The 25,587-nt window shown below is 35.4% G+C and overlaps 1 protein-coding gene across 2 annotated transcripts in view; it reads right to left on the reverse strand.

Moving 5' to 3' along the window:
* KIF18A (kinesin family member 18A) overlaps window positions 1–25,587 on the reverse strand; it is a 78,438-nt gene that overhangs the window by 33,593 nt on the left and 19,258 nt on the right. For both annotated transcript variants that reach the window (XM_036258627.1, XM_036258628.1), the window contains 5 exons: window positions 24,932–25,006; window positions 24,606–24,718; window positions 17,639–17,801; window positions 13,820–13,984; window positions 7,103–7,224 (listed from right to left, as the gene is read on the reverse strand). In XM_036258627.1, coding sequence (XP_036114520.1) covers window positions 7,103–7,224; window positions 13,820–13,984; window positions 17,639–17,801; window positions 24,606–24,718; window positions 24,932–25,006 — 638 coding nt within the window. The remainder of the gene's footprint in view (window positions 1–7,102; window positions 7,225–13,819; window positions 13,985–17,638; window positions 17,802–24,605; window positions 24,719–24,931; window positions 25,007–25,587) is intronic.

The raw sequence follows: 25,587 nt of genomic DNA on the forward strand, positions 1-25,587 counted from the left end.
GGTAACAAAAACGGAAGAGACAAACACTACATTTTAAATACATTATATAGTTCTATGTAACATCCAAAGTATTAGCAGATCATCTGAATGATTCCCTGTATCTAATACTACATTCCTTTGGGAAAATCTCAGTCAACTACCTCAACATATTCTTAATACGTTAAGTATAGAGTGGAAAGAATCTTGGATGTGAAGTACAAACACCAGGCTGTACTCTCAGCCAGTCTTTACTTCTGTATGATTTTAGATAAGGCGCAATGGACATTTTCCCTCTATTATGTTGGGATCAATTGGACAGCCACTACTTATAACAGGAGATTGTTTTGAAAACCGAATGAATTAAACACATATAAAAGCTTTTTACAAAGCATGATGTGATTCGCAAACCAAAGATACTGTTAGTTACTAAATACCATGAGATTAAAATGAAAAATTAATACACTCTGTCAAATGATGAGAATAATTTTAGGTATATAACATTTAAAAACCACCACCACCACCACCACCAACAACAAAAACAGAACTCAATTTCACTTTCAGTTAGCTCTTTATAAGCTAAAGCAATGGCTTTCAAATCTATTCCAAGGGGTTTCAAGGAGAAACATTGTGGACAAGAATGGTGGGTAAAGGAAAATCGATGGGACACTTGATTCTTGGTTCTGATTCAAAATCTTCCCTATCCTTGTTAATCAGGGCAGTACTGAATGTATCTTTTTATGTATTAGACCTCCACATAGGTGTGCATTAAAGAAATGCCACAGCTAAATAGTTATAAATTTATACACGCAACCTCCACATAGGTGTGCATTAAAGAAATGCCACAGCTAAATAGTTATAAATTTATACACGCAATCAATGGTTCCTAACTTTTAAATCAAAGAAAATGTCATCAAACAACATGAGTAATCTTGAAATGATTCAGTCCTAGTATTCCAGTTGACTTATAACATCCAGGAGAATAGAACCAGTGGGAGAATAAATAGGTCAGTGGGAAAAGAATAGGCATTAATTTTAACATACAAGGAAATAATTGCTTTATTACTTAGGAGTCTTAGATATTTATATAGTATAAATAAATAGTCTGTGACACTTTTCATTTTGGTGATGATGGGGAGTACTTCACTTAAGCCAAGTAGGTAACTATAGGAAAAAGCCATTCAGAAAGTCAATAAAAACAATTATTTATTGACTATCTATACTATCAGGTGCTGTGCAGAGAAGAGTTACCTTTATTGTTAGAAAGGCTTGCTAGCAGGCTGGCCCTTAGCTGGCATTTTGAACCTTGGATTTTGACAGCACTTTCAGAACTGATAAGAGTGACTCACTGTGCTTAAACTGTTCGTACAAACAATGTGGTTTACTCTGAGCAACTGCTTTCCTTCTGGGAAGTCTGTTTTTGGTCCGTGCTAGGCAGAGGGAGCCTATGAGAGATCAGCTACCAACAAAAACCCAGTGCACTAAGTTTTATCTAATGAGATTCCAAAGTAGACAACATTTCACATGTGTTGTCACAACTTTTCGCTGGAGGATTTAAGCACATCCTGTGTGGGTCCACTGGAAGAGGGCACTTGAAAGCTTACATTTGGTTTTCTTTGGATGTTGCCCCATTCTCCTTTTCCTTTTGCTGATTCTGCTCTGCATGCTTTCGCTTTAATAAATCATAGCTATGAGTACAGCTATATGATGAGTACTGTGAGTCATCTTAATCATCAAATCTAGAGGTGGTCATAGGGAACCACAACTATGTTACATATATATGCATGTATGAATGTATTTATGCATCCATTCAATTATTTTTTTGATTTTATATGTATATATATTGTGAAATGATCACCACAGTAAGTCTAGTTGATATCCACCACTACAAATAGCAATGGAATTTTTTTTCCCTTGGGACGAGAACTTTTAAGATCTCTTTTAGTAAATTTCAAATATGCAACACAGTAATATTTAAACTAAAGTCGACATGCTGTATACTATACACCCATGATTTATTTATATACCTGAAAGTCTGTTCCTTTTGACTCTCTTCACTTCTTTTGCTCATGTCCCACCCTCAGCTTCTGGCAACCAGCAATTTTCACTCTTTATCAATGAGCTTTTTTAAAAAATTTTTTTATCCTCACCCGAGGACATTTTTCCATTTTTTGTTCAGATAGAGTGGGCAGGAGAGCAAGGAAGAAAGAGAGAGAGAGAGAAACATGGATGTGAAAGGGACACATTGAGTGGCGGCCACGTGCACAACCAACCAGGGCCAGGGACAAACTGCAACCCAGGTACACGCCCTTAGTGGGAACCAAACCCGAGTCTCTCTGGACCGCAGGCCGAGGCTCCAACCACTGAGCCAAACCGGCCAGGGCAATGAGCTTTTTTTTAAGATTCCACATATAAGTGAGACCATATGATACTTGTATTTTCCTATCTGACTTATTATAATACTTAGAAAAATGCCCTCAAGGTCCATGCATATTTTTGCAAATGACAAGATTTCATTCTTTTTTTTTTGTTGAATAATATTCCATACACATTTCCCCCTTATCCATTGATGAATACTTAGGTTGTTTCCATATCCTGGCTATTGTAAATAATGCTGCGATAAACACGAGGGTGTGCATGTATCTTTCAGATCAGTGTTTTCATTTTGATCAGATAAGTACTTGGAAGTAAAATTGCTGGATTACATGGTAGTTTTATTTTTAATTTTTTGAGTAAACGCCATACTGTTTTTAATAGTGGTTGTACCAATTTACATTTCTTTCTTTTTTTTTTTTTTTTATCCTCACCTGAGGACATTTTTCCATCTTTTGTACAGATAGAGTGGGAGAGAGAGAGAGGAAGAGAGAGAGAGAGAAACATCGATGTGAAGGGACACATCGAGTGGCTGCCACCCGCACGACCAACCAGGGCCGGGGACAAACTGCAACCGAAGTACGTGCCCTTAGCAGGAACCGAACCCGGGTCTCTCTGTACCGCAGGCCGACGCTCTAACCGCTGAGCCAAACCGGCCAGGGCCCAATTTACATTTCTAACAGTGTACAATGGATTCCTTTTTCTCCACATCCTTCCCAACACTTATTTCTTGTCTGTATAAGAGCCAATTTAACATGTGTGAAGTGGTATCTCACTATGGTTTTTATCTGTATTTCCCTGATGATTAGTGATGTTGGCCACTTGTATGTCTTCTTTGGAAAAATGTCTCTTTAGATCATCTGCCCACTTTTTAATCAGCTTGTTTTGCTATTGAATTGTATGAGTTCTTTATATATTTTAAATATGATTTGCAAATATTTCTCCCATTCAGTAGGCTGGCTTTCATTTTATTGATGACTTACTTGCTTTAGCTGTGTGAAAGTTTTTCTAATTTGATGTAGTACCACTTGTTTACTTTTGCTTTTTAAATCCACACCCATGGATATTTTTCCACTGAATTTTCAAATAGAATAGGAGGAAAGAAGGGAGAGAGAGAGAGAGAGAGAGAGAGACAAAAAGAAACATCAATGTGAGACACTGACTGCTTGCCTCCTGCGTGACCTCAACTGGGGCCAAGGACTGAACCTGCAACCAAGGTACTGCCCTTGACCAGGAATTGAACCCAAGACTCTTCAATCCATGGGATGATGCTCTAACTGCTAAGCCAAATTGGCCAGTGCTACTTTTGCTTTTATTGGCTTTGCTTTTGCTGTCAAATCCAAAATTCACCACCAAGTCTGTCCAATGTCAAGGAACTTACTACCTATATATTCTTCTGGTTTTGTTTCAGATCTCAAGTGTAGTCTTTAATCCATTTTGCGCTGATTTTTGTGTACAGTATAAGATAGTGATCCAGTTTCATTCTTTTGCAAGTGGTTGCCCTCCACTTTTCCCAACACCATTTATTGAAGAGACTGTCCTTTTCTCATTGTATATTCTTGGCTGCTTGTCATAAATTAATTGACAATATATACCTGGGTTCATTTCTGGGTTCTCTATTTTGTTCCACTGATCTATGTGTCTGAGTTTGTGCCAAAACCATACTGTTTTGTTATAGCTTTGTTATATAGTTTTAAATAAAAGACTATAATGCTTCCAATTTAGTTCTTTCTCACAATTGCTTTGGTTCAGGGTTTTTGGTGGTTCATTACAAATTTTAGAATTGTTTCTTCTCTTTCTGTGAAAAATGACATTAAAATTTAATTGGGAATGTATTTAATATGTAGCTTGCTGAGTAGTACGGACATTTTTATCAATATTAATGCTTCCAATCTATGACCACAGAATTATTTTTCTGTTTATTTTTGTCTTCTTCAATTCCTTTCAGTAACATCTTAAGTTTCAGCATACAGGTCTTTCACTTGCTTCATTAAATCGGTTCCTAGGTATTTATACTTTTCCATGCAATTGTAATTAAAATTGCCTTAATTTACTTTTCTGATAGTTAATTATTAGTGTATAGAAACACAAACACAAATTATTTTTCTACATTGATTTTGTATCCTGCAACTTTACTGAATTCATTAGTTCTAACAGTATTTTGGTATTTAGATATATAGTATCATGCCATCTGCATATAACGACAGTTTTACTTCTTCCTTTCCAAACTGGATGCCTTTTCTTTTTCTTGCCTAATTGCTCTGGGTAGGGCTTCCAACACTATGTTGAATAAAAGTAGTGATAGTGGGCATCCTTGACTTGTTCTTGATCTTAGAGGAAAAGCTTTCAGCTTTTCACCATTAAGGATAATATTACCTGTGAGATTGTCATATATGGTGTTTATTATGTTGAGGCATGTTCCTATCATACCTACTTTGTTGAAAGTTTTTATCATAAATGAATGTTGAATTCTGTCAAATGCTTTTTCAGCATTTTTTGAGATGATCATATGATTTTTAGCCTTCATTTTATTAATGTGATGTTATCACACTGAATAATTAAAGAATGTTGATTCACACTTGTATCCCTAGGATAAATCCGAGTTGACCATGGTGTACGATTTTTTTAATATATTGTTGAATTTGGTTTGCTAATATTTTTGTTGAGAATTTTAATGTCTGTGTTCTTGAGATATTGGCCTATAATTTTCTTTTCTTGTGTTGTCCTAGTCTGGTTTTGGCATCAGAGAAATGCTGGCCTTATAATATAGACCATTCTATTTTTTTTAAAGAGTCTTGTATATATGTCAAGTACATCTGCTAAGGATAATGTTTCCTTATTGCTTCTCTGTCCAGAAAATCTATCCATTGATATAAATGGGATATTAAAGTCCCCTACTATAATTGTTAGCTTTTTATTTTTCCCTTTAGTTATGCTAATGTTCACTTTATACATTTAGGTGCTCCTATGTTGGATGCATCAATATTTACAAACATTATAACCTCTTGCTGGATTAACCCCTTTATTATTATGTAATGCCATTCTCTGTCTCTTAATGTAGTCATTACTTTAAAAGTTAATTATAGTCTTCTTTAGCTTTTGCCTGTCTCTCCTTTAATTCTGAACAATAACTTTGCTCGGTAGAGTATTCTTGGTTGAAAATTTTTTTCTTTTAGCACTTTACCTATATATTACATCGACATTTTGCCTCCATTCTGCAAAGTTCTGCTAAGATAGTTCAACACCTAGATTATTTTGTCATTTAATCCTTTCAGATTCTTTATATGTTTTATAATCTATTTTAATATATAAGAAAACTCAGGTTTAGTGGGATTAAATAATTTAGGCAAGGTTATATTGCTAATATAAGCTAGAACTCAAGACCAATCCCAAAACTAATACTCACTATACTGTACTGCCTGTTTGTAATGCTTTGGTTGACCAAATTTTAAATACTAAGAGTTAGAAATCTTTTTATCCATTTGAGGCAGAAATTTACCTTACATGTATTAATCTCTGTCTTATATAACAAATACAGTATGGTTAAAATAAATTAATGTTTCGCCCTGGACAGGTGGCTCAGTTAGTTGAAGCATCTTCCATTCACCAGAAGGTTGAAGGTTCAATTCCTGGTCAGGACACATACAAAAGTTGCAGGTTTGATCCTGGCTGAGGTATGTACAGGAAACAACTGATGGATGTTCTCTCTCTCCCCTTCCTCTTTCTTAAAAAAAAAAAAAATATCCATGGGTGAGGAAATAAATAAATAAATAAATAAATAAATAAATAAATAAATAAATAAATCCATGTTTCTTTTATAGCTTTAGTTCTTACAGTTGTTTTAAGTGCTAGTTAATAAATATTCAATGTCTGCTTAAGGTATAGATATAGACAGTATGGAGAGGTTAGGATGAGCTTATATTCACAGAAAAATATCTCCATAAAGTTAGTTCTTTCCCTGCTCCTCTTCTTTTTAAAAATAACTACTTATGATTTCTCTAAATCATAAGTATGAAAAATTAGTTACCAGTTATTTGAGAACACTACAAGAACTTCAGTAGAATATTAGACTAACAGAAAGCCCAAAGAGAAATAAATTTCTCATTTTTCCAGAGCATGAAAGTGACACCCAAGGAGTTGACCAACATATCCAAAGTGACAAAAATATTGTTACACTTTTTTTACTATAACGTTACTACAGATTCAAAATGATGTTACTACTCAGCTAGTAGAGAAAGCATGAAAGAGCTACTATATCATCACATTAAAATTGGACAGTTGATGAAAAATATATACATTTATAGTAAATTCATTTTAATAATAGCACAATATCATTCTATAATTAAAATGGTTAAAAACTGCCTACTTAAGTATTTACTTAGTATTAATAGTGAGTGCATCTGAGAGGGGAAATGGATAGCTAGAAGATAGGAAGAGACAGATTTCATCTTACAATATAAGTATCTTTGGGATTTTGCATTACATGGCATATGTTACAGAAAATAGTTTTTAGAAATGCTTTCAAAACTATAAAGCAGTATAAAAAATTAGTTGAAAGGGAAGAACCACATCTTTTACACTTTCTCAGTGCTTTCTAACTCTGTTTTCTGATGCTGGCAGACACTTAAAAAAAAAAAAAATCCTGTACCAAATAAAACTCAGGTATTTGGCTTGGAAAAGCGAACTTTTGTGCTTCAGGTTCCTTAGGTCTAAAGTGTTAAAATATGTAGAATTGATAAATGCATATACTCACACTTCAGTTTGCCTATGTTGCTGTTCCTGAAGACAAGCTAGATCCATCATATGTTTGATTTGTGTTTTCAAATCTTTGTTCTCAAGGTGCAAATGGTGACAATGAAGATCTTTACTGAGTTCCTACAGAAAACAATGTAAACTATACATCAGATTCCTTTAAGAACGTAAAATTTGAATCAACTTTAATAAAGTTTATTTTATATTGATGTCAAAAAATTTAATTAAAAAATGGATTTGAGAGAGAGAGGAAGGAAGAAAGAAACATCAATGTGAGAAAGAACCATCGATTTGCTGTCTCCTGGGCCAGGGATTGAACGTGAAACCTGGGTATGTGCCCCGACTGGAAATTGAACCTGTCACTCCTTGGTATACAGTATGACATGCCAACCAACTGAGGCACACTGGCCAGGGCCAAAAGAGTTAGTTTTTTCACATATGCAATGATTTGCTTGGAAACAGTTTGAAAAATAAAGGTTCTGGTATAGGTGTCTATAACTTACAAGTTTATCTTAAGTTTCAAGTTTCCTCAGAAACAGAAGGTCAGAAACTCTTCACAAATTTTATTATGGAGACAGTTTCTTGGGCTATTCGACTTGCTCATAAGACTGTGAAAATACATGAACATGACCAGTTTTTGCTTAAATGTCACTTTTTTTTTTTTTTTAATCCTCCCCCAAGGACATGCTTAGAGAGAGAAAGGGAGGAAGGAAAGAAAGAGTGAGTGAGTGAGAGAGAGAGAGAGAGAGAGAGAGAGAGAGAGATTGATGCAAGAGAGAAACATCTATCAGTTGCCTCTTGTATGCTCCCTGACTCGGGATCAAATCCACAACCAGGCATGTGCCCTGACCAGGAACTGAACCAGCAACTTCCTGGTGATCAGGACAATGCCAACCAACAGAGCCACACCAGCCAGAGCCAAATATCACCTTTTTTTTGAGAGAGAGATTTTTTTTTAAAGTTTTTATTGATTTTTTAGAGAGAGAGGGTGAGAGATAGAAACATTAGTGTGAGAGAGAAACATCAATCCACTGTCTTCTGCACACCCCCTACTGGAGATTGAGACCGAAACCTGGGCATGTGCACTGACTAGGAATTGAACCCAGACCTCTCAGTCCATGGGATGACGCTCAATCCACTGAGCCACACCAACAGGGCCAAATGTTGCTTCTTTATAGAGGCTTTCCTTGAGCATTATATTTAAAGATGGACACTCTCCACTTCCAACAGTCTATGTCACAGCGCTGACCAGTAACTGTTGAAATAGTTTCTTTGTGTATTAGACTGTAAGATTCACTGCCAGAACAGGGGCTGGGTCAAACTTGCTCAGTGGTACTACCCAGGTTTACAGTGTTTGAAGTTGCATGTAATAACAATTTCTTGCTTTAACTCAATCTTGGTATAAGCTTTGTCCTACAGCAAAAGTTTGAAAAAGCCTTTTGTAGGCTCCCATTATCCCAAACCTCATGTGTATAGCCCAACTGCTATCTAATCTACCACCTAAAATTACTTATCTTTCCTCAAACTTACTATACCTTGAGTATGAAAAATGTCAGCTAAGTGGTTACACTGAAATGCTGGTAATAATACAATAGCATTCCTGAAATCTTTAATTGGGAGAATTTTAGTCAATATAATGAAAGGAAGTGAGGGGCTGAGACAACAATCCCATAAAGCATGGGAGCTGTTCTGTGCCTGGAAACATTCTCCTGGGGACAATTCCCATAATCCATTTTAGCTTTTCAATATTCCTCCCAACCTGCAATTGACCATTAATTCTCTAAAAGCTTAAAGTTGTTTTTTTCTTTCCTTTTTAAAAACATACTTCCTATGCCTGTGGTAGGCACTATGACAGGAAAGCAATGTCATTCTATGTATCCTAGATATATTAAAGTCAGAGCCTATTTACATGACTCAAAATTATATTTCAAGAAATACAACAAATATTTTAGAGAAAACTCTCTTTAGGAGTTAGTATGATATGGTTAGAGTACTGGCCAATGCAAGGTGATTTTAGAGATGGTCTAAGCCATAACACAAATGCAACATTAAGCCAAAAATAAGGTCTTTATGGAGATGAGCCAATTTGATTAAAATTAAGAGCCAGACTATATGATCTCTTTGATGTTTTCCAGTTAGAAAATTCAATGATCCTAATAGGGCAAACATATTTGCCAAATACTCCATCTTGTCTCTTTAACAACAACAAAAAAAATCCCTTCTTTTTGTGCTCCCTCTGTTAATCTTACTCCTTTATTTTTTTAATCACTCTTCTTTTAAAAAGCCAAGCCTTGATTGTATAATTATATTAGTCAATAATGGGCCTTGGCTAGCTTGTCATCTCTGAAAAACCAAATTTACAATTTGAGTCTTTTCTTGTCTTGATATACTAATGATTAAAAGAGCATTGCCTATTCAGAGAACTACAAGTAGGTTAGTAATGGCTGAAGTGAAAAATATAATGAGGTGATATATAAAACTTGAGGTGTTCAGGTGTCATGCTAGGCCTGGGAAATCATAATAGAGAGATCATATTAGAGAGAAAAGCACTGTACAGTGATATGATCAGAGTTACATTTTAGAAAGCTCATTTTAGTTGCAGTAGAGAATGAATTACAGTGTAATATGAATGAAGGCAGAAAGACCAAATGTAGCAGTCCACTAATGGAAGTGGGAGTGTGATTTAGGGTAGTGGCAGTGGGAGACAGAGAGAAGTGGATAGATTTGAGAGGTTAAGAGGTAGATAATGCAGGAGGGTAGAGAAAAAAAGAGCACTAAATCGAAAGTCGCAGTACTAGGTCTATGTCCAGAGTTGTATGACTGTGGATAAGTCCTTTTACAAAGCTATATCTCAGTTTTCTTGTGTAGGAAATAAAAGCTTATAAATAGATAATTACTGTAGCTGTAAAACTAACCACCGGAAAAAGAACTGAAGTGGAATTAGGGTGGCGAGAATGAAAACAGCTTAATTTTTTCCAAATTATAATCATGCATTAAAACACAAGGATTTAAAAATCAAATCCAGGTTCATATTTGGGTGTGGGAAAGTTCTGCTTAAGAGTTATAAAAGACAGGTTGCTAGAAAAATTCTACTTGACTATATTAAAAAAAAAATAAATTTATTGAAAATAAACCCAAACAATATTAATTTTAAAAATGCTACTAAGTAGACCAAAAGGTGAAAACAAATCAGCAATAATAATAATGCTAAAAAGAATACCATGCCATTTTTTAAATTGGGAGCTTATAATAAATATGGAAAAGCAAAGGTAAACTAGGTAATTTCTACAATGTGTCCCTGCCAACCCCGTCTTTAATACTAAAGTTCTTAAGTATGTTTCTAGTTGAGGCTGGGTCATAAATTAGAATGTTGATTATACAAACATTAAATTATAATATGAGTATAATATAAATTCAACGAAATACTGTGATATAACATTTAAAATTATATACATTAATTTTTAAATAAATGTACTAATGCCACTTGAACTGTACACGTAAAAATTACTAAAATAAATTTTGTTACATTTTACCACATGCAAAAAAAATTTTTTAGACCCTTCATGAGAAAGCTTTTGCTCACTAGAAGAGTTAAATATTCTATTAGAACATCATGACCATAATAGTAATAAAAAAAACCCTGAAGAATCTAGTAGTTATTTTAAAATAAAGTAAAATGTTTAACTCTAACCAAAATACTTATAATTTTATAATCCTTGTCATTTAGACAAGGATTGTCTTGAGAATAAGACTGTTTTAGATATACATACTCTTTAACAAGTAAGTGAAACTCTTTATAAATAAGTAAAACAAACCCAAGGCGACTATAAACATTCAACATCTGTTAACTTTTCAAGAGAATTAACTCTTGTACACTGAATGAGAAACACTCCTTTGGCGAGGCATATCAGCTGTTTTCTCTGAAAGTTTTTATCCAGAACATGGCTTGCTACTCTGGTGGAGACTGTTGCATTCTATGATGAGTCTCTATAGTTTTAGATGCCTCACACCTAAAAATGGAACTTTAAGTTACATTTTCTAACCTAGATAATCCCTATTATAGTTTATTGATTAACCATTGTTTTTTTTTTTTTCTTACTCTTTTTAGTTATATAAATATGTCCATTGTATCACCTTAAGATGAGTATAGTATTTTTGAAAAATATGCTTGTGCCCTGGCCAGTTGGGCTCAGTGGTGAGAGCACTGGCCTGCGGACCAAAGAGTCATGGGTTCGATTCTGGTCAAGGGCACAGATCTCGGTTGCAGTTTGTACCCGGCCCTGGTTGGGTTGTGTGGGAGGCAAGTAGTCGATGCATCTCTCTCAAATCAATGTTTGGTTTCTCTCTCTCTTTCTCTCTTCCGCTTCTCCCTCTCCCTGATGATATACAGAGAAATATCCTTGGGTGAGGATTAAAAAAACAACAAAAAAGAAAAATGTACTTGTGTTCTTTTAGAGTAGATATTCTTAATGTAGTATCAAAGAAACAAGGATTTAAAAAAGGGCAAAATTGTATGAATGTGATCTCCCCAATGTCCCTTCTGAGAGAAGATATATATTGCTCTATGATCAGATTCTCAAAGGCATCCATGACCCAAAAAATCAGAATTACTGTTTTGGAGAAAAAACGGGAAATTGATTTTATGAAGTAGCTAACTCTCTTGTGCTCCTTTTGTGCAACTTTATTTGGCTATTGATGCCTGTTATTGTTTAGAATATTATTAAACTATTATTTATCAACTATTTATTATGTGTTAAGTAGTACTAGGCCTTTGCATACAGTATTTCATTTAATTTCACAATGCCATAAATATATTTTAAAAATGAGAAATTAAGACAACAAAGTAAAATAACTTGTCCAAAATCACACAATTAGTGTTAGAATTAGTATTCAACACACTCTCAAGTAACAGAATTATTAACCACTCCAACTACAAAGTCTATCCTCTTTCCAGTATTTACATTCTCTTTGTAGGGAACATTTAAAACTTTATTTCACTGTATTCATTTTCAGTGTAGTGCTTTTCCAGAAATTTGAAGATTCTAGGATTAGATACCAATTAGCTGATACATCGTACAGAATTTTAGAAGAGTAACACCAAAGTACATTTGCTCCTCCTTTAAAACAAGGTATAAAGGCCCTGACAGAGTAGCTCAGTTGGAGCATCGCCCCATACACCAAAAGGTTGTGGGTTCGATTCCTGGTTAGAGCACATACTTAGGTTGTAGGTTCAATACCTACTCGAGATGCATATGAGAGGGAGGCAAATGATCAATGTTTCTCTTTTTCTCTCCCACCTCCCTCTCTAAAATCAGTAAGTATATCACTAAGTGAGGATAAAAAAAAAAGTATAAAGAAATTATTTTTAAGTATTAGGTATTTGATTCAAAATTAGTTACTTTGCAGCAGCTTTCTGCTAGTTGCTTATTCCATCTTTATTTACACCTTCTTCATTAAGAGAACTCCCAATTTTGTTCTGGGTGATAATGGGGATAATTTATCCAACAACACTCACCTCTGCTGATACCCTTGTATCTAGGGCTAGCCAGCTCTGCGATAATTCATCCAATAAGATATGTCTGTTAGGAATTTTTGAAAAAAAGTTGCCCTCCTAATATAGATATCCCTCATACTTTCTTTCCTCTTCTTCTGGCCTAACTCTGAACTTGAGACTGAAGATCAAACAGTGATATTGCAATGATGAAATGACAAGTATAATGATGACATTAATGACATTTTGGAGGTTCCATATTAGGAAAAAACTGCATATTCCCAAGACTTAATATTGTAAGGGAGCAAAATATAGCCCTACCTATAAGACATTAAAGTCAGATTTCTGTAATCTTGTGGCTGAACACAAGTTTGACCTGATTTAGCCATTAACCATCGTTACTCATCATTACATTTTATAAATACAACCTTTTGCCACTCCAGGTAGAGTATCTTCAGTTTAGTACATACACATGTGCATACAGCTTTCCAATCAGTTTCCTTAGCCATAATACAATGGTGACCACATTTAAAATTCTTTTTGTGCAAAATATCAAGTATTAAAACAAACTAAAATTACCTAGATGATTATTCCTCAAGTATAGTTTGAAATAAAATTATTTTTTCTAATTCAAGAGCTACCTTATAAAAGGATGCAATCACTGAAGAATAACATTTCAAAATAACTTAACTCTTCTGAAAGTACAGAAAAGTCAAATCCAGTATGTAATTAGCGAGGCAGGAGGTATATTCAGTTAAAAACAGTAAAATAAGTCAATTAAATCCCAGAGAGATGTAGCAGTTGTTGTCTTATGAAAGATACCTACTCAAGAACAAAGACAATAGTTCAACGAGCTCAGTGCTTACAAAGTAAATGTGAATATACAGGCATACTTTGTTTTATTGTGCTTTGCAGATACTGCATTTTTATCAACATTGAGGCAGTACTCTCCGCCAGCAAAAAGATTATGACTCAATGAGGGCTCAAATGATGCTTAGCATTTTTGAGCAATAAAGTGCTTTTAAATTAAGGCCTAAATTTTTTTTATTATATATATATACAATGCTATTGCACACAACAGACTACAGTACAGTGTCAACATATGCATTTTTTATACGCATTGGGAAAAATTCATGACTTGCTTTATTGCGATATTCGCTTAATTGCAGTGTTTTGAAAATGAACTCACAATATCTCTGAGGTATGCCTGTATAAACATGTCTGTACCTTAGGAATATCACCATTTTGACCTAAGAGTCTCATTTCAGTTTCGACACGATGGAGCCAATTAGTATTCTCATCAAACTGCTTCAATTCCTCTTCCCTCTTCTTCTGTAGATAGTTGTGACGAGTTTTCAACATTGCAAGTCTATGATCTCGTTTGCAAGTGGCCTGAAAAACAATGCATTTAAGTCAACCTAATTCTTAGGATATCCAATGTATGTGATATTAGTAAAGAGGCATATTTCCTTGTAAGCATGCTATTGCAGTCTATTAAGTAAGGCTATTCTTTCATACTTAAAGCTACTTCCTCTTTGAAATCTCACACTACTACTGCTACAGAAAAATAAAAATCGAGCTGTGAGTCATTTTATAAAATTACATGTTGAGAGTTTATGGCTTGAAGAAACACAATGAAAAAATTGACGACTATAAATAACTTTTGTGTAGTGTGTGTGTGTGTTACAATACATTCCTTTAAATGTTTCATTTGAAAATTCCATACATGGTCTGATAAGTCCCATGAGTTCCTTACTCAAAATTAAAACAGATCCATGTCCTGTTCTTATCTTCACTCCAATTTGAAAAATGTGAAGAAATATTGTTCTACTGCTCTGGTTTTGCCTATTAAGTCTTTAGGTTGGCTAATGCAAATAACAGAAAATAGAGCTTGTATCAGAGTGATCATAAATATCTGATCTTGCCCGATGCATAATGGATATTCCGATTATTTTCTGTGTTTTACCTAGGCCTGAACTGAGACCAAAGCTGGCCTTTTGGTTTCTTACCCCAAGGATCTTGCACACTTTCACAGGAACTGTGGGCTAGAGCAGCTTGACCTGTCTGGGCTATTTGCCAAAAAGACAATGAACTCGATAATCATCAAATATGATGGCTGGACCCGAGACAATAGATCCCCATGGATTAAAATATGTTCCTATGGCTGATTTTGGAAGTAGGAAACTACATGAATGGAAAAAAAAAGAGCAGGAACTACATTTGAACTTGGTCAAAGATGTTACTCTCTTTAGGAGGTAAGTTCTTCTTCCTTATTATTTTTAATAAAAGATGTACTAAAACTTTCGGGAAAAGCCAGGAGTTGAAAAGATTTGCAAAAATGTAAAAACACATCACTCTTGTCACTGTCTTTTTCTGTTTGTTTTAGGAAACACACTCAGTTATTTTTCATTAAAGTGTTACATATGTTATCATGCAGTGGGCTGCTCAATTATTTTTGGACAATGAATTTAAAAATATTTAATCATGTATTAAATTTTTAAAATAATGTTTTTATAAATCTGTTTAAAATTTTAATATGGGAATATTGGTAGATGGAGCCCACATAAACAAAAGCTCGTTGAGGTCCTAAACGATTTCTCTACAGCAGAAGGGGTCCAGAAAGCTGAAGAGTTTGGAGCCACAGCTGTAACAGAAGGAGGATATGTGGCTTCTTGACTTTCTTCTGCTAATCTGCAGGGTTGAAAGCTTAGGTCAGGCAATTTCAGTGGGTGTTCAGTCACCTCATCTGAAAAATGAACAAAAGTGCTGTACCTGCCTGAAGTAAGGCAGTTAAATCAAATTGTCTTTATTTTGCTTTAGCATTTATAATGTAGTTACTTTTAGGAATCAGGGCAGAAGAAGATTTGTGGGTCTGATGGCAGTTATTATTTAATAACCCCAAGCCCCTAAAATGCACGTTTTTGAGTTTTTACTTCTCTTGTTCATCAAATGTATACTCTATGATGGTTCTGTATGGGGTATTTTCAATCAGGATACTCCTATTAAATCACTGTTCTGAAATAAACTGCAAGTGTCTGGAAATTGCAAAATATGCATGTTAAAACCTGACATTAAAGTAAAATATTTCAAAGAATTTTACATATTTTATTAACAAAATCCTCAGAACACCACAGTAGGTCTTGAGCTCGCACATGTAATTCTAAAGTATAGGTGTTACTACTATTTATGCAAAAAGGATAACTAACATGGTAAACTTATTATTTCACTAAAATTGACATGCTGATTATCTTTACATGGCCATAAAATTACCTAGGAGCTTCACTTTAACACTAATCTCAGAGTCCGTACGCTAGAACCACTTATAGCTGAATCAATGTTATCAGATTTTTTTTAGCACTTTTGATAATAAACCTCTTTTGGAGAGGCAAGAGTCCTTACCTTAGCAAGCAGTTTAGTAAGACTAAATTTTGACACTTCTGTGTTTAAAAACAAACAAGCAAACAAGACATGCACATATGCACACACACTTTCTCTCTCAGCCTCTAGATAGCTTCCCCTTTTCAATAGTTTAACTATAGCCAATAAACTTAAGAGGTTTTATCTCCACAGCTGACACCTATGAGCTCTGTGACCTTGGAAAAAATAGTTTTTTTCCCCCGTCAATTTTTAGAGTGGGAGGGAGAGAGAAACACCAATTGGTTGCCTCTCACGCTATCCTGACCTGGCCTGGGGACTGAACCTGCAACTTACATGCCCTTAACTGGGAATCAAACCTGAGACCCTCCAGTCTGCAAGCTGATGCTCTAACTGCTGAGCCAAATAGGCCAGAGCACAAAATAAATTCTATGTGCCTCATTTCCTCACCTTAATTATGAGGATAATAATATTACATATTTCATAGAATTTTCTGTAAATTAAATGAGTTAATATATATAAAGTGCTTAAAGCCTTGTCTAGTATTGTATCTATAAAGCAAATTTTTAAATTTCAGTAAATAAATCTTTAATTTCTGGACATTTTTGTTTTTTTTCCCACACAATTTTTTTTTTTTATCTTTGATTAATTTATTGTTATTTCTTTTCAATGACTTCATTCATTTTTATAGTTTTTATCAGATTGCTCTATTTTCTGAAGTTTCGGGTATTGTGTCACATTTGCTAAGTCTGATGATTTGCCTAGGGGGAACTGTTCCACCACGTGTTTGGAATTTTGGATGGTAAGTTCTCAGTGGTGGTTTGAGGGGAGGGTCTGTTTCACTAGGCTCATTTTGCATTGCTTCTGCTCAGTTCCCCACAGGTTAACACTGGTCTGATACCATTTTCTATGTTAATTTCTCACCTTAGAAAGTTGCTAAACAAAACACAAGGGTTGCAAAAATTCAAATCTCAAATCCTGTGAAAAGTATGTCTATAATGAAAGTCTTCCAATGAGACATTTTTCCTTACCCCAGGCAGGGTTCTGTTTTCCTGTGCTAGGTGTTTTTTTTTTTTCCCTGGTGTACTCCCAATTTGAAGGGTGCAGGCCTCTGAGGTTCCCAGATTTATGTTATGACTGTCATTTCTAACTGTTCCTTGGATCCATTACCTAAGTAGTGGTGTACATCAAAGGCAAGGTAGTAAGAGAGGTTTGTGTGTATGGGGAGGGTCAGCAGTGTACTACTGTATTAAAACCAACTAAAAGTTGCTCTGCTTATTTTAACACCATGCAATGGAAATTCTGACAATGTCAGTGATAAAATATTCTTCCCTGGGAAAAAAATCTGCCACTGGTCTAAGTTGTAAACTAAGTTGCCTACGTCTGGGATAGACTGTTGCCCAGCTTTGGTACTCAATTCTCCTTCAGTGTGTTAACTTCATTCATGTTAGGCGTTTCATAAACTCTTACAGAAGCAAGTTGCCACTGATTTTCTTTCTTGTACATTTAACTATGCCTTTAAAACAATGTTTGCTACATTTCCTCCAGAACTTCCAGGTGGTTGTAGAGAATGGATGATTAAGTATCACGGCCTATCGAATTTCTAGAACTGGGAGTTCCCATGTTTTTACATTCATGGGAATAAAATGTAATTAAAAACTTGTTAAATACCTTTTCTACTTTATCTGCAGAGCACATCATTTCTATTTGTTTATGGCATTGTTGTTGATAGACTGACTTAAGTTCATTTTCTTTAAGTAACATTTCCAACTTCAGATATTCTTGTCTAATTTCTTCTCGATTATGAAACAAGCAGCTTAGAATTTCTTGAAACCTACAAAAATAAAACACATTATAAAATCTCACTAATTTTGTGATAGATGATAGAGTTTATTTAATGAAATACATGAACAAAAGATATAACACTCAGAATGAAACTCAATGATAAATGGCAAATTGGTTAAATGACAAAATGTTTGGAAAAGATTATTAACTATTTTACTACCCTGGTCTTCTCTCCTTCAAGAAAAATCATTCTACTAAAGATATAAATATTATAAGGCCTCTGTTATTAGCCATATACTATATTTTTCTTAGCAAAAAATAAAATATTTATTTGTAGGAAATGGATGATAATCTGGACCTGTACTATCCCAACTCACAAGGCCCCCAAAGCAGCACAGTACTGAGTGTTGTTTTGGTTTTGGCTGTGAAGAAATAGGCAGTGGGTGGTATAATCATATGGTGCCTCCACTGCCCCTGAAGGAAAGTGAGACAGCCAGTTTTTCACTTCAGAACTTGATAGAGTGAAAACACACCATAAGGTTAGGTACCCCCTACAGCCTGGCTAAGAGTCAGTGACACTGGCCATGACCCAAAATATCCAGGTTTACAATGTGGCAAACCTAGAAAAGCCACTCTAGTGTGTTTCCTCAAAAGGGCAATATAGATTTAGAGACTCACATCTTCTCCAAATGCATCAAGACCTCAAGCTGAAAAACTCTTCTGAAAGCCCTACAAAGCCCCTGCAATCCCTCCTCCTCTAGGTCATCAGAACATTTGTCAGAGCAACACTGTAATTTTTTAAAAACATATTTATGCCTTTAAGTCATAGACCAGTTCTGAGCTACAGCAACAGTATAAACAGACACATATAGGCAAAGCTCTCAAAGAAAAATTAACTGTGAAGCCTTTAAAATAAAATGTAACAAAGTCTATGCACTTAAAAATAAATGTTCTTCAGCCAAATTTTAGATATATTTGTAAAGATTTGTGGTAAAAACACTGCCAATTTACGTCAGTACTTCTTAATGAAACTCTACTGGGAATGAATATAAACCACAATACATCGACTTTACTGCAGTTTTGTCAAACTGATAAATATTTCATAGGAAGTATATACAGGCATTGCAATTTCATTGTATTATATTACAACAACGCTAATGCCAGTAAATGAATTGATAAGATATCTTTAGGTTAAAGCCAAAGATAATTTCTTAATTTTTCTTTAATATTTTAGCAAAGGACATAGTTAAATATTTGTCAATTTTGAAATTCTGTGGTGCAGATTTATTTCAATTAGTGATCAGGAGAAACAAAAAGAATTAGTATTAAACATTGCTACAGAGTTCCTTAAAAAAAAACAACTATCATTTTAAAGAGTTTTAAGGGATTGAAAAATAACTATTTTCAGTCATTTAATACATTCATGAAACTGGAAAACAATAAATGTTTGTTACTAATTTTAGATGATATATGATGAATATATTCACCATATAGTCATCACAATTTTCTTGGTATATTCACAAGTGAAGTTTTATAATTACTCTGCATAAAGAACAGTTGTATTTTCTTTTCGAATATTATCTTTCCAAATAGCTTCTAGAGATATCAAATATTGCTCTTCCCTTTACTTATTTAAACTTCATAGACATGTTAAGTTCTTTAAAAGACAATTTGCAAATTCATGACATATAAAAGTCCTATGTAACAGTGTGATTAATATGATGAAAGTTATTTCACATATTTCTTTCAGGAGATGGTAACTTTTGAGGGAAAATGAGTAGGCAATGGGACTTCCGGTCAAGACGGCGGGTAGGTAAACGCGGTATCGCATCCTCCCACAACCACATCAAAGTTACAACTAAACTACAGAACAACCATCATTCAGAACCGCCTGAAATCAAGCTGGATGGAAGTCCTACAACTACGGAATTAAAGCAGCAGCCACATCCAGACTGGTAGGAGGGCGGAGGGGACGGGCTGGGCCCACACCCAAGCGTGGTGGATAAAAATCAGGAGGACACCTCGGCTGGGAAGGTCCTCCCTGAGGACTGAGGGGTCCCCGTCCCACACCAGGTGCCCCGCTCAGGGTTCTAGTGCCGGGAAGAGAATCCCCATAACTTCTGGCTGGAAAAACCAGCGGGAACTGAGGCTCAGGGAGGCTGAAGCGGCTGGAGCCCCAGGCAGCTCCCTAAAGGGCCCGCGCACGGACTTATCGGACTCTCTCCCTCTAAGCTCGGAGGGGAGGCAGCTCGAGGGGCACGAGAGACACACAGGGAAGAACTGAGCTGTTTGGCACTGGAGCGAGGGCTGGAGAGGGGGCTTTCTCCTGGACAAACGTGCTGTCAGAGGCCTTTGTTCCTTTGGTGAGCCCTTCCCTGGGGCGGCAGACAGTTGCCATATCTGGGACTCCAGCAACCTGGCTCACACTGGTAGCCCAGCCCTCTGGAGACTCCCTGAGGCCCCGCCTCGCCCCACCCAACTTTCAAGCCCACCCAACTTTCAAGCCCACCCAAGCTGTTGCCACTTGCTTAACCATAGGATTGGCCTGTCTTGGATCCTGCTTCAGGTTTTTCCTAAATTCTTTCAAACGAGCAGCATCTGGTCTCAGCGAGCCCCATACCTCTCATTAAGTAATACACTGAAACAAACACAGGGAGGCAGCCAAAATGAGGAGACAAAGAAACAGGTCCCAAATGAAAGAACAGAACAAAACCCCAAGAAAAGAACTAAGTGAAATGGAGACAAGCAACCTAACAGATACTGAGTTCAAAATACTGCTTATAAGGATGCTCAATGAACTTAGTGAGAACCTCAGTGAACTTAGTGAGGGCCTCAAGAGCATAAAAAAGGACCAGTTATAAATCATGGATACACAGTTAGAATTGAAGGAGGCATTAACTGAAATAAAGAATAATTTACACAGCTTCAATAATAGAGTACGTAAATCCAAGGAGCAAACCATCGATTTGGAATATAAGGAAGCAAAAAATGCCCAATCAGAACAGCAAAAAGAAAACAGAATCCCAAAAAAAGAGGATAGTGTAAGGAGCCTCTGGGACAACTTCAAGCGTGCCAACATTCACATCTTGGGGGTGCCCGAAGGAGAAGAGCGAGAACAAGAAATCGAAAACCTGTTTGAAACAATAATGGCAGAAAACTTTCCTAACTTGGTGAAGAAAACAGACATACAAGTCCAGGAAGCACAGAGAGTCCCAAACAAGATGAACCCCAAGAGGCCCACACCAAGACACATCATCATCAAAATGCAAAAGGTTCAAGACAAAGAGAGAATCTTAAAAGCAGCAAGAGAAAGGCAGCTAGTTACCTACAAGGGAGTTCCCATTAGGCTGTCAGCTGATTTCTCAAAAGAAACTTTGCAGGCCAGAAGGGAGTGACAAGAAATATTCAGAGTGATGAGAACCAAGAACCTACAACCAAGATTACTCTATCCTGCAAAGCTGTCATTTAGAATCGATGGCCATATAAAGACTTTCCCAGACAAGAAAAAGTTAAAGGAGTTCATCACTACCAAACCGTTATTATATGAAATGATAAAGGATCTTTTTGAAAAAAAAGATAAAATGTATGAACAAACAAAATGGCAATGAATACATCTCTATCAACAATGGAATCTACAAACAAAATGAACAGGTAGAACAGAAACATTCTCATAGATACAGAGAACATTTTGTTGGTTGCCAGTTGGGAGGGGGGTTGGGGGAATGGGTGAAAAAGGTGAAGGGATTAAGAAGTACAAATTCATTGCTAGACTGACAAACCTCAAAGGGAAAGGGGTTGGGGGGGGGGGAGAAATAAACCAAAGAACTTATATGCATAACCAATGGACACAGACAATAGTGTGGGAAAAGGCAGGAGGGGCGGTGGGAGTGGGGAGGAGGGGGTCAATGGGGGGAAAATGAGGAACATCTGTAATACATTTTACATCCAACAATAAAGATTAAAAAAAAAAAAAAGAAATGAGTAGGCAATGGGATATATCATTCCATCAGTGGGATATATCATTCCATCATTGTCTTCTTTATAAATACAAGCAAATTATTTAACATGGTATATGATTTAAAACTCAAAGTTTTTATTGTTGGTTAAGTCAGGTTGAAATGTGAAAAATACTTCAATAAATGCTTATTTTATAGCTCAGGCCATCTCCTTCCTGAATCATTTTACCAGAAGAAAAGGTTCAACAATTGGAAGCCATCAGCTCTAGAAGTCTCCTGTTTGCAAGGTGTTAATTGCTAACCAGGATCTGGTTTAGTGCTGAGCAAGTCTATGCAAGCAATGACTCCAAATTGGAGCAGCTTGTAACGTCTTTAATTTTCAAGAAACTTGTATCAACAAAGAGATAGATAACTGGCTGCATGAGGACCAATCTCACATTTGATTAGCAAATAAAACAGTAACTAAACTAATAATAATATATCAGTTAAAAGCTTTCTTTAATAAGACTTAAAAGAATGAGGAATCCCTTTTACTTAAATTATTATTTACTTAAATAATTTTTTAAATTATTACTTTAATTGATGTGATATAATAAACAATATCACAAGACTAATAAAATATAACAATTTTATTTTTACAATTGGTTATCTGTATTAATGGAAAATAATTTCAACACTTTAGAAAAATCTCTCGTATAAACAGCTTTTATACTATAATAATATATAGGCTAACTTTATGGTATATGAAAAACGGTTCATTGTTATTGATAGAAATAACTGTTAATTCTTATAATATCCATGAAATAGCACAGTATGGGAGCAAAAGGATTAAGATTTTTGTTTTAATCCTCACCCAAGGACATTTTCCCAGTTTTTGTTCAGACAGAGTGGGAGGGAAAGAGAGGAAGAGAGAGAGAGAGAGAGAAACATTGGCATGAAAGGGACCCAACCAGGGCTGGGGACAAACTGCAACCGAGGTACGTGCCCTTAGCGGGAACCAAAACTGGGTCTCTCTGGACCGCAGGCTGACGCCCTAACCGCTGAACCAAACTGGCCAGGGCGCAAAAGGATTAAGATTTGAAAGAGATGATTTTTATAGTTCTTACCCTTATCTGTCAATGAAAAAACAATATCCCACTTCAGATGTCAAAGGGTTGCTGTAATGATCAGGTGAAATTAACATGGCCCTAAAAGTTCTGTTAAAAACTCTAAAGCCATTTACAAAAACGAAGTGTTATTTATTTTTATTATAAGTAGTTATCTTAACAGCTGGGGTAAATTGAGGCAGAAAAAAATATTGTTTCAATTAAGAATATTTTATGTAAATTCAATATACTAACCCAATTTTGAAAAGGAGTACCTAAAACTAAGTTGAGGTCACTGTTGACTAGTTTTCCTTATGTACACCACGACATCTACTACAAACTCTAGAGGTTCAAACCTGTGTGAATTACCAACTGTTCAAGTTGTAGAGTTCCAAAACAGTGTGAATAACCAATTGTTTAAATTAGTTTCTCATATTAATGATAACATAAAACTGGCTCTGGGAAATGTCAAATAAGTTTAACTTCACTGATCTTTAATCAAAGTTAACAGATTCCCTTACAGAGCCTTCAATATTCTGATGTACTTTGGAAATCTTTTCAATTCCTTAAGGAGTAATTTCCAAACTTGTTTGACCCAGGAATTCCTTATTGTCTTCTGAGAGCTACTCAAGATTCATAGCTGATTCATAGCTTTTGAACCATATAGACAATTTGGAAAATTGTCTTAATTGCTTAGGAGAAAAGTACTTTTGAGTACTGTATTATTTTTTTAATATTTTTTTTCTTCACTGATTTTTTAGAGAGAGAGGAAGGGAGAGGGAGAGAGACAGATGAGAGAGAAATCGACTGGCTGCCTCCTGCATGCCCCCCACTGGAGATTGGGCTCACAACCTGGGCATGTGCCCTGACTGGGAATCAAACTGGCAAGCTCTTGATGCATGGGCCGACGCTGTTAGGCCGGGGAGAAAACTGCAACCGAGGTACGCGCCCTTAGCGGGAATCGAACCGTCTCTCTGGACCGCAGGCCGCCGCTCTAACTGCTGAGCCAAACTGGCCAGGGCAACAGCTCTTTTCCTTTAAATTTATCTGCTAAGAAGCTTAGTGTGAACCTTTCAAAATTCTGATTTATATCATTGAGAGATGTTCTTTCAAATAATAAGCCACTTAAACTCATTAAGTGGATTACTAAGAGTTATATATAGCCAAGAAAAGGAAGATAAAATTTGCATGAACTATACAAATAATGATAATGCTAGATGCAGTCACCTGAATGTATCTCCCAAAATTCATGTTGCAACCTAACACTCAAGGAAGTGGGCCTCTGGGAAGTAATTGGGTCATAAAGGCAGAAAGCCTATGGATGGGCTTAGTGTCCTTATAACAGAGACTCCAGAGAGGTCTCCCTCTCCTTTGGCCATGTGAGGATTCAAGAAGTCTACAACCGGTAAGAAGGCCAGTACCCAACAATGCTGGCACCCTGATCTTATACTTCTAGCCTTCAAAATAATTTTTATCTTGTTAAAAGCTATCCAGTCTGTGGTCTTTTGTTGTAGCAGCTCAACTGGAGTAAGACAACTGAGAAGAAAAATAAGAAACCCACTAAAGACTAATTGCGTAAGTGACATAACTGGCTTTAACTTCTCCCTATTATACCTAAGTCTTGATTCTCCTCACTAACTGTATAATCACAACTAAAATGACTAGATCTCCAAAGTGTAAAATATAAAGACCAATCAGTGACTTCCTTAATTCAGTTGAGAATATATACATAATTACACAACAAATAACAAAATATTTGACAAAATTTCAAAATAATAAAATCCTCAAAATGAGATCTTAATGTCATATTACCTTGCAATTTCTTTTTTTTGAGGGTTTGAAGTCATTAACTCTGTTTTGTTATTTTCATTAGTAAAGGCCTTCTGTTCTTCATAGGCTTTCAGCTTTTCTTTTAACATTAAAATCTAGTAGAGGAAAAACACTAGTTAAGACATAACAAACTATTTGTCTCTATTATATATGGCCACAGAAAAATTTTAGCAACGAAAAATAATTGAACAAGCCAGATTTCAATTGTAAAAGAAAAAAATGTCAACTTTATAGACAATTAAGATTGCAGAATCCCATAAATGAAGAACTAAGGGAGAATAGCATAACCATGTAAAGAGTAGACATACCTCTTTCTTCTGCTCATTACAGATCTTTACATACTGAGTAATATGATTGTCCAGGTGAAGAACATTGCTTCTCAACTGTTAAAAGATAGAAACTGACTGTATATATAAAGATAATAATCATAACACATAGTTGTATACATGAGCAAAATGGCATTATATGCTCATTAATTCAGTTCCATGAATACAGAATTTGTGGCAAGTACAATCATGACAATCATGATCAATTGTGTTCATGTTTAAAATCTCTGGCAAGATATGCTGACTACATTAATAATGTAAATGAAATAGTGAAGAGATTGCCTTACTGAGAAAAGGTATTTTTAAGAACCTGCATAGCATTCATTCTCAATATAATAAAAATTATTCATTTTCTTTTTCTTCTGACTTCTAAGAAATCAGAGATAATTTTAAGATCCATCCATTTGTAAGTTCAACTAGTGTTCGATAAGTTATTATTTTGTCCTTTATATAAAAGTATGAGCCCCTTGGCAACTATGGAATAGTGGAGAGAACATTAAACATAGAAGTCCAAATACTTGATTTTTGAGGTCCTGCTCACCTCTCACTTAAACGACACAGAATTCAGTACTTATAACTCTGTGCATGGAATTCCCCAATTATAAAGTAGAGCTAAAAATACCTTCCACAATGAGTTG

This window comes from Molossus molossus, unplaced genomic scaffold, assembly GCF_014108415.1.
Source record: "Molossus molossus isolate mMolMol1 unplaced genomic scaffold, mMolMol1.p scaffold_m16_p_13, whole genome shotgun sequence".
Taxonomy (NCBI): domain Eukaryota; kingdom Metazoa; phylum Chordata; class Mammalia; order Chiroptera; family Molossidae; genus Molossus; species Molossus molossus.